The sequence below is a fragment of the Phasianus colchicus genome, chromosome 27, assembly GCF_987193195.1.
Source record: "Phasianus colchicus chromosome 27, bPhaCol1.hap1.1, whole genome shotgun sequence".
NCBI lineage: Eukaryota > Metazoa > Chordata > Aves > Galliformes > Phasianidae > Phasianus > Phasianus colchicus.
This window is the reverse complement of record NC_143462.1, coordinates 2031603-2043194: the sequence shown is the minus strand read 5'-3', so window position 1 is coordinate 2043194 and position 11592 is coordinate 2031603. Positions and strand designations below refer to the sequence as shown.

General features: G+C 61.5%; 2 protein-coding genes across 8 annotated transcripts; one reads left to right on the top strand and one right to left on the bottom strand.

Annotated features, from left to right (window-relative positions):
* Positions 1-53: 53 nt before the first annotated feature.
* H2AZ2 (H2A.Z variant histone 2) lies at positions 54-6819 on the bottom strand. The gene is made up of 5 exons (XM_031596981.2): positions 6680-6819; positions 5104-5181; positions 4743-4856; positions 3937-4066; positions 54-318 (listed from the first exon to the last, which is right to left on the bottom strand). The coding sequence occupies exons 1-5, from the start codon at positions 6680-6682 to the stop codon at positions 257-259; spliced, it is 387 nt and encodes a 128-aa protein (XP_031452841.1). The 5' UTR covers positions 6683-6819; the 3' UTR covers positions 54-256.
* Positions 6820-6918: 99 nt separating this feature from the next.
* Positions 6919-10854, top strand: LOC149914792 (uncharacterized). 7 transcript variants are annotated; one of them, XR_016460067.1, is made up of 3 exons: positions 7181-7422; positions 8201-8416; positions 10473-10854. XR_016460067.1 is itself a non-coding variant. In XM_090125386.1 (3 exons), the coding sequence occupies exons 1-3, from the start codon at positions 7411-7413 to the stop codon at positions 10641-10643; spliced, it is 402 nt and encodes a 133-aa protein (XP_089981512.1). In that variant the 5' UTR covers positions 7181-7410; the 3' UTR covers positions 10644-10854. The 7 variants fall into 7 exon arrangements, 1 of the variants encoding a protein (XP_089981512.1); XM_090125386.1 differs by having other exon boundaries at positions 10470-10854; XR_016460068.1 differs by lacking the exons at positions 7181-7422; positions 8201-8416 and adding an exon at positions 6919-7174.
* Positions 10855-11592: the final 738 nt, after the last annotated feature.

Here is an 11592-nt window from a genome sequence, read left to right as displayed (position 1 = left end):
CTCTCACAGCAAACAACCGAACCCCACCCAAGCCCACACAGCAGCCACCCGCGTTTGTAAAAAATGGTTTATCCGTTCCATTTCGGTATAAAACACACGGGAGAAACCTCGGCCAATCGGCGCGGCCGCCGCCCCTCGGGGTTGGGGGGGGGACACAAAACCCATCCCAACGTTTCCTCCCTCCGCCCCCCCGCGGAGCTGCCCCACACATCCCGCAGCGCTGGGCCGCGCCGGGCGCCGGGTCGGACCCCGATCCCTACGCGGTTTTCTGCTGTCCCTTCTTCCCGATCAGAGATTTGTGGATGTGGGGGATGACGCCTATGGGAGAGAAACAGCGGGGCAGAGGCTGAGCAGCGAGATGGAGCCGCGCTGCTGGGTGCCAATGGGGGATCCTATGGGTGCCACTGGGTGACCCCATGGGTGATCCTACGGGTGACCCTATGTGTGCCATTGTGTGACCCTATGGGTGCCATATGGGACCCCATGGGTGGCACTGTGTGACCCCATCGGTGCCACTGTGGGTGACCCTATGGGTGCCACTATGGGACCCCATGGGTGACCTTATGGGTGATCCTACGGGTTACCCTATGGGTGCCATTGTGTGACCCTACAGGTGATCCTATGGGTGCCACTGGGTGACCCCATGGGTGATCCTACAGGTGACCCTATGGGTGCCATTGTGTGACCCTATGGGCGATCCTATGGGTGATCCTATGGGTGCCACTGGGTGACCCTATGGGTACCACTGGGTGACCCCATGGGTGATCCTACGGGTGACCCTATGTGTGCCATTGTGTGATCCTATGGGTGCCACTATGGGACCCCATGGGTGACCTTATGGGTGCCACTGTGCGACCCCATGGGTGATCCTACAGGTGACCCTATGGGTGCCATTGTGTGACCCTACAGGTGACCCCATGGGTGCCACTGTGTGACCCCATCGGTGATCCTACAGGTGACCCTATGGGTGCCATTGTGTGACCCTATGGGCGATCCTACAGGTGACCCTATGGGTGCCACTGTGTGACCCCTTGATCCACTGGGTGACCCTATGGGTGCCACTGGGTGACCCCATGGGTGATCCTACGGGTGACCCTATGTGTGCCATTGTGTGACCCTATGGGTGCCACTATGGGACCCCATGGGTGACCCTATGGGTGGCACTGTGTGACCCCATCGGTGACCCTATCGGTGCCACTGTGGGTGACCCTATGGGTGCCACTATGGGACCCCATGGGTGACCTTATGGGTGCCACTGTGTGACCCCATGGGTGATCCTACGGGTTACCCTATGGGTGCCATTGTGTGACCCTACAGGTGATCCTATGGGTGCCACTGTGTGACCCCATGGGTGATCCTACAGGTGACCCTATGGGTGCCATTGTGTGACCCTATGGGTGATCCTACGGGTGACCCTATGGGTGCCATTGTGTGACCCTATGGGTGCCACTATGGGACCCCATGGGTGACCCTATGGGTGGCACTGTGTGACCCCATCGGTGACCCTATCGGTGCCACTGGGTGACCCTATGGGTGACCCTATGCGTGTCACTTGGTGACCTCGTGGGTGACCCTATGGGTGCCACTGGGTGACCCCATGGGTGATCCTACGGGTGACCCTATGTGTGCCATTGTGTGACCCTATGGGTGCCACTATGGGACCCCATGGGTGACCTTATGGGTGCCACTGTGTGACCCCATGGGTGATCCTACAGGTGACCCTATGGGCGCCACTGTGTGACCCCTTGGTTGCCACTGGGTGACCCTATGGGTGCCACTGGGTGACCCCATGGGTGATCCTACGGGTGACCCTATGTGTGCCATTGTGTGATCCTATGGGTGCCACTATGGGACCCCATGGGTGACTCTATGGGTGGCACTGTGTGACCCTATGGGTGCCATTGTGTGACCCTATCGGTGCCACTGTGGGTGACCCCATGGGTGATCCTACGGGTGACCTTATGGGTGCCAGTGTGTGACTCCATGGGTGATCCTATGGGTGCCACTGCGTGACCCCATGGGTGATCCTACAGGTGACCCTATGGGTGCCACTGTGTGACCCCTTGGTTGCCACTGGGTGACCCTATGGATGACCCTATGGGTGCCACTGGGTGACCCCATGGGTGATCCTACGGGTGCCACTGTGTGACCCTTTGGGTGATCCTACAGGTGACCCTATGGGTGCCACTATGGGACCCCATGGGTGACCCTATGGGTGGCACTGTGTGACCCCATGGGTGACCCTATGGGTGCCACTGTGGGTGACCCTATCGGTGCCACTGTGTGACCCCATGGGTGCCATTGTGTGACCCCATGGGTGATCCTACAGGTTACCCTATGGGTGCCACTGGGTGACCCTATGGGTGCCATTGTGCGACCCCATGGGTGCCACTGGGTGACTGTATGGATGACCCCATGGGTGACCCTATGGGTGCCACTGGGTGACCCCATGGGTGCTGTTATGTGTCATTGGGTGCCCCTGTGGGTGCCATTGGGGTGTCATGGGCTGCCACTGGGTGCTCTTATGGGTGCCATTAGTGCTATTGGGTGCCACTGGGGTAACATGGGGTGACCCTATGGGAGCCATTTTGTGCCACTGGATGCCCCTATAAGTACCATTGGGTGCCACTGGGGTAACACGGGGTGAGCCTATGGGTGCCGTTGGGGTGTCATGGGGTGCCACTGGGTGACCCCATGGGTGCCACTGGGTGATCCCACGGGTGCCATTAGTAACATTGGGTGCCTCTATGCGTGCCACTGGGGTGTCATGGGATGCCAGTGGGTGCCCCCATGGGTGCCTCTGGGGGTTCTTATGGGTGCTGTTGTGTGCCACTGGGTGACCCCATGGGTGACCGTATGGGTGCTGTTATGTACCATTGGGTGCTCCTATGGATGCCAGTGGAGTGTCATGGGGTATCACTGGGTGCCACTGAGGGGCCCCCATGGGTGCCACGGGGTGACCCTATGGGTACCATTGGGTGCCACTGGGGTACCACGGGGGTGAGCCTATGGGTGCCACTGGGTGCCATTAGTAACATTGGGTACCCCTATGCGTGCCACTGGGGTGTCATGGGGTGCCACTGGGGTGACCTTATGGGTGCTGTTGTGTGCCACTGGGTGACCCCATGGGTGACCCTATGGTGCTGTTATATGCCATTGGGTGCCCCTATGAGTGCCTTTGGGTGACCCCATGGGTGCCTATGGGTGACCCCATGGGTGCCTATGGGTGACCCCATGGGTGCCACTAGGGTACCACAAAGTGCCCCTGTGGGTGCCATTGTGTGCCAGTGGGTGACCCCATGGGGTGCCTCTGGGTGCCCCTACGGGTGCTATTGGGTGCCACTGGGGTGTCTTGGGGAACCACGGGGTGACCCTGTGGGTGCCATTGTGCGCCACTATGTGACCTTATGGGTGCTCCTGTGTGCAACTGGGTGACCCTATGGGTGCTGCTGCGTGCCACTGAATGCAACTGGGCGACCCTATGTGTGTCACTGGGTGACCCCATGGGTGCCACTGCATGCTCCAATGGGTGCCATTAATGCCATGGGGTGCCCCTATGGGTGCCAGTGGGGCGCTACTGGATGCCTTGGGTGCAACTGGGGTACCATGGGGTGACCCTATGGGTGCTATTAGTACCATTGGGTGCCCCTCTGGGTGCTATTGGGTGCCACTGAGTGACTCTACGGGTGCTGTTGTGTGCCACTGGGTGCCATTGGGTGACCACATGGGTGCCACTAGGTGACCCAATGGGGTGTCACTGGGTGACCCTATGGGTGCCCTTATGGATGACACTAGGTGACCCCATGGGTGCCCCTATAGGTGCCAATAATGCCATTGGGTGATCCTATTGGGTGCTGTTGTGTGCTACTGGGTGCCCCTATGGGTGCCATTAGTACCGCTGGGCACCCTATGGGCGCCCCCATGGGTGCCACCTACCTCCCCCTGCTATGGTGGCTTTGATGAGGGAATCCAACTCTTCATCACCACGGATCGCCAGCTGCAAATGGCGGGGAGTGATGCGCTTCACTTTGAGATCCTTGGAGGCATTGCCTGCCAACTCCAGGACCTGCGGAGGAACGGGGACACGGCAGGGGGCTTCATGTTGGTAAAGCTGTGCTCTGCTGAGCTGCTGCCCCATAGCATCAGAGCAAAACACTGTCCCAAAGCATCACCCCATAGCAGAACCCCAAAGCAATGTTTCATAGCACCATCCCATAGTAGAATCCCAAAGTGCTGCCCCATAGCTCTGTCCCACAGCATCACCTCATAGCAATGTCCCATAGCACCATCCCATAGTGCTGCCCCATAGCAGAACCCTAAAGCACTGTCCCATAGCACCATCCCATAGTAGAACCCCAAAGTGCTTCTCCGTAGCTCTGCCCCACAGCAGAACACCAAAGCAGAACCCCAAAGCACTGCCCCATAGCTCTGTCCCACAGCATCACCCCATAGCACCATCCCAAAGCACTGCCTAACAGCACCATCCCATAGTGCTGCCCCATAGCAGAATCCCCAAACGCTGCCCCATAGCTCTGCCCCACAGCACCATCCCAAAGCACTGCCCCATGGAATGCAGGCTCACAGCATTCCAGCAACACTTCAGAGCCCCTCAGCTGTGCTGCAGACGTGAACAGGCAGCAGCCCGGCCCACGGCCCACGGCTGGGATGTATCTGACAGCCCCCCTTACAGAGCAGCCCATTCCCCGCCCCGTTATCACCCAGCTCCGAGGCCCAGCACCCACCTCAGCAGTGAGATACTCGAGGATGGCAGCGCTGTACACGGCGGCGGTGGCCCCGACCCGCCCGTGGCTGGTGGTGCGAGTCTTCAGGTGCCGATGGATGCGGCCCACGGGGAACTGCAACGGAGAGGCAGGTGAGCGGGGCGGGCAGCGGCTCACGGCCTCACGTCGGGAGCATCCGGCCCTGCCCTGCCCTGCAGGCACAGCCAGAGGGCGAGCGGCGACCGAAGGACGAGGCACAGCAGGGCAACTTCACCTTGGAACGGGGGAAAAAGGCGTGGCGGGGCACTGTGGCAGCAGCGGGAGCGGTGCTTACAGCAATTAAGGTGGCACAGATGGCAGCGCTGCGGCCGCCGCTCGTTACCTGCAATCCGGCTCTCTGCGAGCGAGACACCGCCTTCGCCTTGGCCTTCCCACTGTCCTTCCCAGCCTTCCCACCTGCCTGCGGGATGGAGAGTGCTGTCAGCACAGTGCTTTGGAGCTCGCTCCGTGCTCCTCGTCCTGCGGGGTGCTGCCGGGAGGTGGGTAAAGCCAACGGGGCTGAGCGCGGCCAGCTATGGGAGGTGAAGGATGTGGAGCTCTGGGTGCGGCAACTAAGATGGTCAGGGGGCTGGAGCAGCTCTCCTATGGGGAAAGGTTGAGGGAACTGGGCTTGATTAGCTTGGAGAAGAGAAGGCTGCGGGGAGACCTCAGTGTGGCCTTCAGTACTTCACGTAAACAGGACAGGTTTGACCATTTGTGAGGGCGGATAGTGACAGGACAAGGGGGAACGGTTTTAAACTGAGACAGGGGACGTTTAGGTTGGATATGAAGAGGAAGTTTTTCACACAGAGGGTGGTGAGGCACTGGGACAGGTTGCCCAAGGAGGCTGTGGATGCCCCATCCCTGAGGCATTCAAGGCCAGGCTGGATGTGGCTCTGGGCAGCCTGGGCTGCTGGTTGGCGACCTGCACACAGCAGGGGGTTGGAACTGGATGAGTGTTGTGCTCCTTTGCAAGCCAGGCCGCTCTATGATTCCACAAGCACAACCAACCCGTCCTGTCATTAAGAGGGTCCATACATAACCCTAATTGAGCACGTTACCCCTACAATACAGTGCTGCCTTCCCACAGGGAACGCATTGCTGCACAAAACCCACATCCCTGCACAGCACCCCGAAGGCAGCACAGCCCAAAAAGAGAATAAAAACCCCACCAGCAAAGCTGCGATGGGAAAGCATTCAGTTCAGGAGCGGTGCAGCACAGCGTGGAGCTGACAGCCCTTACAGGAGCAGCGCTTTGGTGGCTGGTGCTGAAACGGGGCTTCTTGAGAGACTACACTGATGCATAAGCGAGAGAGTGGTGGAAAGCATTTGGGAAGGGCTGCGTTCTGCACTGCCCTCCTGGCACAGGGCAGGGGCACAGGGCAGGAATACAGGGAAAGGGCAGAGGGGGAGCAGGGCACGAACAGGAGGGGGAGCAGGGCACGAACAGGAGGGGGAGCAGGGCACGAACAGGAGGGGGAGCAGGGCACGAACAGGAGGGGGAGCAGGGCACGAACAGGAATACAAGCTGCGAATACAGGGAAAGGGCCCGGGCAACGCAACGCGGGACAGGAGCCGCAGCCCCTCTGTCAGCACCAAACGCAGCAGGTTGGGCCGCTCTGCCGTTCTCCCCTCTGTGGAAGCATTGGGGCAGAACTCAGACCCCCGCCCACACCACAGGGTTGGGACGAGATGCCCGAAGGCCCCTCGAGGCCCCTTCCAACCCCGTCCCGCCGCCGTTCTGCCCGCCGCCCGTCCCCGCCGCTGACGTTTCCCCTCTCCCTCAGGCCTTCCCGCCCACACGCAGAGCGACGCCCGCACGGTTCGGGCCTCGCGCCCTTCAGTCCTCGCCCCCACGCCCGGCCCCGCTCCTCGCTCCCCCTCAGGCCGCCTCCTCGCCCCCCGGTCCCGCTCCTCACCATGGTGCCGCCGCCGCTCGAACCGCCTCAGAGCCGTCAGACAATACCCGCCCGAGCGCGAGGAGGGAGCCCGGCCTGCCGCGGCGACCCCGGGCCAATCGGAGCGCCCCGTACTGATTTGAACGTCCCGCTGCCGCCAATCGCCGCGCGGCTTGTTGGCCGCTCCGCTGGCCCCGCCCCGCGGCCCGTTTAACGGCTGTTTTTCCTTTGCACACGGCACGCAGAGGCTGAAGGCGGGGTGGGGGGGCGGGGGGCGTGGCCGGCGGATCCCGCGGAGTGACGTGAGGGTAAACCAATAGAAAGAGCGGATGGCGCGGAGGGAGGCGGGGCAGAGAGGATGGACGGACAACTGAGCCAATAGGAGGAGGAACAGCTTTCCCGCCCATTCTCTCGCCCCGCCCGGCGTGTTGTTTGTTTGTGAGGAGAAGTCGGGAGGGGTGAGGGGGGCGGCTGTCCGTCCGTTCCTTCTCCGCCTCTATGAGGAGGGGCCGTGAGGTACCGTGAGGGGAATTCTCCCCGGGGACGGGATGAGGTGCGGAGCACTGAGGAGAAAAAGCCCCACAGTGCCTCAGTCCACCCAGCACTGAGCCCCTGTGCCCACCAGGGGGCTGCGGCCCCGCAGCTGCCCCTCGGGACGGTGGACGAGGCACAGAGCGTGAGAATGAGAGCCTCCCAGCACCGAGCCCCCGAGCTGCAGAACCTCACCTGCTGCCTGCTTACAGCCCCACGGGATGGTGGGTGAGGTATGGAGCACTGAGGAGAAGGAGGGGAGCCCCCACAGTCGTCCCCCCTGTACTGAGCCCCTGATTGCACCAGAGGGGCTGCAGTTGCACCCCAAAACCTGCAGCTGCTGCCTGCCTGCAGCCCCACAGCTGTCCTATGGGACATGGGCGATGTACAGAGCACTGAGCAGAGGGGAGCCCCCTTAGTGCCCCCCAGCAGCGAGCCCCTGAGTGCAGCAGGGGGCTGCAGCCCCACAGCTGCCCTGCACTCCACAGCTGCTGCCTGCCTGCAGCCCCACAGGGCATGGATGAGGTACAGAACACTTAGGAGAAGGAGGGGAGCCCCCTCAGTGCTCCCCAGCACTGAGTCTGAGTGCACGGGGGGAACTGCAGCCCCCCTGCTGCCCCATAGGATGTGGATGAGGTACGGGGAGCACTGAGGACAAGTAGGGGAACTCCCCAGTGCCTCAGTCCCCCCCAGCACCGAGCCCATGAGCTGCAGCCCCACACCTGCTGCCTCCTTACAGCCCCACAGCTGCCCCACAGAATGGGGGGGTGAGGTATGGAGCAGCGAGCAAAAGGAGGGGAGCCCCCTCAGTGCCCCCTGCACTAAGCCCCTGAAGACAGTGGGGGGAGGGGGCTGCAGCCTCACAGCTGCCCCCCAGCCTGCAGCTGCTGCCTGCCTGCAGCCCAACAGCTGCCCTACAGGGCATGGATGAAGTACAGAGCACTGAGGAGAAGGAGGGGAGCCTCCCAGTGCCTCAGTCCCCCCCCAGCACTGAGTCTCTGTGTCCACCAGTGGGGCTGCAGCCCCTCAGCTGTCATTCAGGGTGAAGCGTGGAGCACGGAGGAGGAGGAGGAGGAGGAGGAGGAGGAGGGAAGCCCCCACCGTCGTCCCCCCTGCACTGAGCTCCTGATTGCACCAGAGGGGCTGAAGCCCCACACCTGTCCCAAAACCCGCAGCTGCTGCCTGCCTCCCTGCAGCCCTACCGCTGCCCCACAGATCATAGATGAGGTACAGAACATTTAGGGGAAGGAGGGGAGCCCCCTCAGTGCCCCCCAGCAGGAACTGCAGCCCCCACCTGCCTCCTAGCCTGCAACTGCTGCCTGCTTATAGCCCTGCAGCTGCCATATGGGGCACGGATGAGGTTTGGGGAGCACTGAGGAGAAGGAGGGGAGCCCCCTCAGTGCCCCCCAGCCTGCAACTGCTGCCTGCCTGCAGCCCCACAGCTGCCATATGGGGCATGGATGAGGTATGGAGAACACTGAGAAGGAGGGGAGCCCCCTCAGTGCCCCCCTGCACTGAGTCTGAGCGCATGGGGGGGGGCTGCAGCCCCCACCTGCCCCCAAACCTGCAGCTGCTGCCTGCCTGCAGCCCCACAGCTGCCCCATAGGGCGTGGATGAGGTATGGGGGGCACTGAGATGTAGGGGAGCCCCCTCAGTGCCTCAATCCCCCCAGCACCGAGTCCCTGAGCTGCAGCCCCACACCTGCTGCCTGCTCACAGCCCCACAGCTGCCACACGGATGAGGTGCAGAACACTTAGGAGAAAGGGGGGGAGCCCCCTCAGTGCCCCCCAGTGCTGAGTCTGAGTGCACGGGGGGGGGGGTCTGCAGCCCCCACCTGCCCCCCAGCCTGCCTGCAGCCCCACAGCTGCTGCCTGCTTCAGCCCCACAGCAGCCATACGGGGCATGGATGAGGTTTGGGGAGCAGTGAGGAGGGGAGCCCCCTCAGTGCCCCCCTGCACTGGGTCTGAGCACACGGGGGGGGGGGCTGCAGCCCCACCTGCTGCTCTGCCTGCAGCCCCACAGCTGCCATATGGGGCACGGATGAGGTTTGGGGAGCAGTGAGAAGGAGGGGAGCCCCCTCAGTGCCCCCCTGCACTGGGTCTGAGTGCACGGGGGGGGGGGCTGCAGCCCCACCTGCTGCTCTGCGTGCAGCCCCACAGCTGCCATACGGGGCACGGATGAGGTATGGGGAGAAGGAGGGGAGCCCCCCCAGCTCGGGGGGGAACCGCAGCCCCCACAGCCGCCACGCGGGGCACGGACGAGGTGCGGGGAGCGCTGAAAGTAGGGCAGCTGCCTCCCCTCAGCCGCCCCGCAGCCCGCAGCGCATCGGCTGGCGGCCGGGCGGCGCGGCGGGGCTCCGGCCGCGGGGTCACTCGAGGTCTCGGAGCCCCAGGGCTTCGTGCGGCGGCGGCCGAGGCGGAGCCGGGCGGCAGCGCGCAGTGCGCAGGCGGCTGCCGTCCGTGTCCTCAGATGAGCCCGCGTGCCCGCGGGGAGCCGCAGCCCGAATGCGGCCGCGCTGCAGCGCATGCGCCACCGAGCGCGCGCACGTGCCCGCAGCCCCTCGCGTTTCTGCTCCCCCCCCCTCCTCCCTTCCCCCCCCTCCTGTCCCCGTGCTGCAGGGCTGCGTTGCCCCAGCATAACCCCCCCCCATACACCCACCCCAACCCCCCCCTCCCGCCCAGCCCCCCAAAATAAGCGAGTCCAAGCGACCGTCTGGGTTGTTTGTGGTTTTTTTTTTTTTTTTTTTCGTTTTTGTTTTTTTTTTTTTGTTTTTGTCATTCACTTTTCCGCATACTTTTTTTTTTTTATTATTTGTTACAAACATACAATTCTTTAAATATAGACTGTAAAACTCCATTTGCAAAAATCTGCTACGGTAAGGAGTGCTCGCTAGCATGAGGAGTTCGTCACGTCGGGCGTCATCTTTTGCTAGTGGTAAATCCAGGCCCTGCCTTCGGCAAACTCCGGCCGCTCCCGAAGCCGCCCCGCCGGCCGCAGAGGAAGGGAATGAGAATCGGCCCCGCCGCCGTGGGAGAGGGGACGGGACCCCCCCGGGCAGCCCCCGCTGGGCCGCGTAAAGTGCATGGTTTGCTTTTAGTTTTTTTTTTCTTTCTTTCATTAAAAAAATAAGAGGAATAAAACTTTTTTTTTCTTTTTTTTTTTTTTCTTTTTTTTTTTTTTCCTTTCTTTCATCAAGGTACTCGGGGGGGTGAGGGGATTGGGTGAGAGTGGTGGGGAGTTGTGGGGGTGTTGAACGACGTGTTTCTTTTTGGTCTCTCAGCAGATATTGCAGAGCTGGGCCCGGCCCTTCTTGGTGTTTCGCCATCCAGCAGCCCCGGCTCCTCCTCCTGCCCTGGACAACCGCGTGCTCCGCCATCTCGTCGGCCTCCAGGAGCATCCATCACCTCCTTCCACCCGAGCTCCAAGCTGCTCTCCGTGCTGCAGGACGGGGTGAGCGCCTTCCTACACAGCAGGCCTGGAATGTGCCACGCTCGGAGCCAACAGCACCACACCCAGCAGCTCTCAGCCCCAGGAGGGACACGCAGCCATCCCCAAAACCTCCCGGCACGGAGCTGAGCCGCGATTCCAACGGCGATCTTCTCAATCCGTGGCAAATATCTGCTGAGAGACGGTCGCCGCCCCACGTACCATCACCAATCGCTTCACGGTTCTTCTTCTTTTTTTATTTTTTTTTTTAATTTTTTTTTCTTTTTTAATCTTCTATTTTAAAAGAGAAGCCGGCGAGGCGAAGAGAAGCTGCCCCTCAGTGCAGAGCGGAGCAGCTGGGGGAGCGAAGCGCCTCGGAACGGCGCCGGGGAGCGGCGGGTCGCCCTCACCGATGGACCACTCAATATGAGGGGATCACTGCAGCCGACTCCTGCGCCCGTCACCCCGCGGCGGCCGGGAGTAAAACGCAGCATTTCCGTTTTCTCTTGGGAGGGAGCGGGGAAATCCAAGCAGTTTTGATTTTGACGGAGCCTTGGGATTTGATTCTTGGGCTGATCCACGCGGGCGGCCGTCTGGGCTCTTTATTTACACGGAGTTTTGGGGCGCTATACAAGATTTACATTTCCGTTTGTACAGCAGATGCTTTGATAGAGTCGCGCTCTCAAAACGTCCCTTCTGGGGCGACAGAAATCTGGAAGCTCCACCAACCCGGCGTTCCCCTTCCGGATAAAAGCCTTTTGCCCGTCTCCTACAGAATCCAAGCCATTGAAAAAATAAAAAAACAAAACAAAACCAAAAACCAAAAAAACCAAAAACCAACCAAGCAAAACAACCACCTCATATCTATACACACATACAGGGCCGTGTGTATACAGACACAGAAGGAACAACCGAACCGCCGCCGCGCGAAGCCCGGCTCTGCCTGCAGGCTTTGGGGAGCCGGCTGCCATCACGGA

What these genes read in the sequence shown, in the direction of transcription:
- LOC149914792 (XM_090125386.1), top strand. An exon ending in CCCCACAGATCATAGATGAG is followed by an intron (nt 8,417 to 10,469) that starts GTACAGAACATT and finishes TTGGTCTCTCAG; the next exon opens with CAGATATTGCAGAGCTGGGC.
- H2AZ2 (XM_031596981.2), bottom strand. An exon ending in CGCAGAGAGCCGGATTGCAG is followed by an intron (nt 4,857 to 5,103) that starts GTAACGAGCGGC and finishes TCTCCGTTGCAG; the next exon opens with TTCCCCGTGGGCCGCATCCA. An exon ending in AGCCACCATAGCAGGGGGAG is followed by an intron (nt 319 to 3,936) that starts GTAGGTGGCACC and finishes TCTCTCCCATAG; the next exon opens with GCGTCATCCCCCACATCCAC.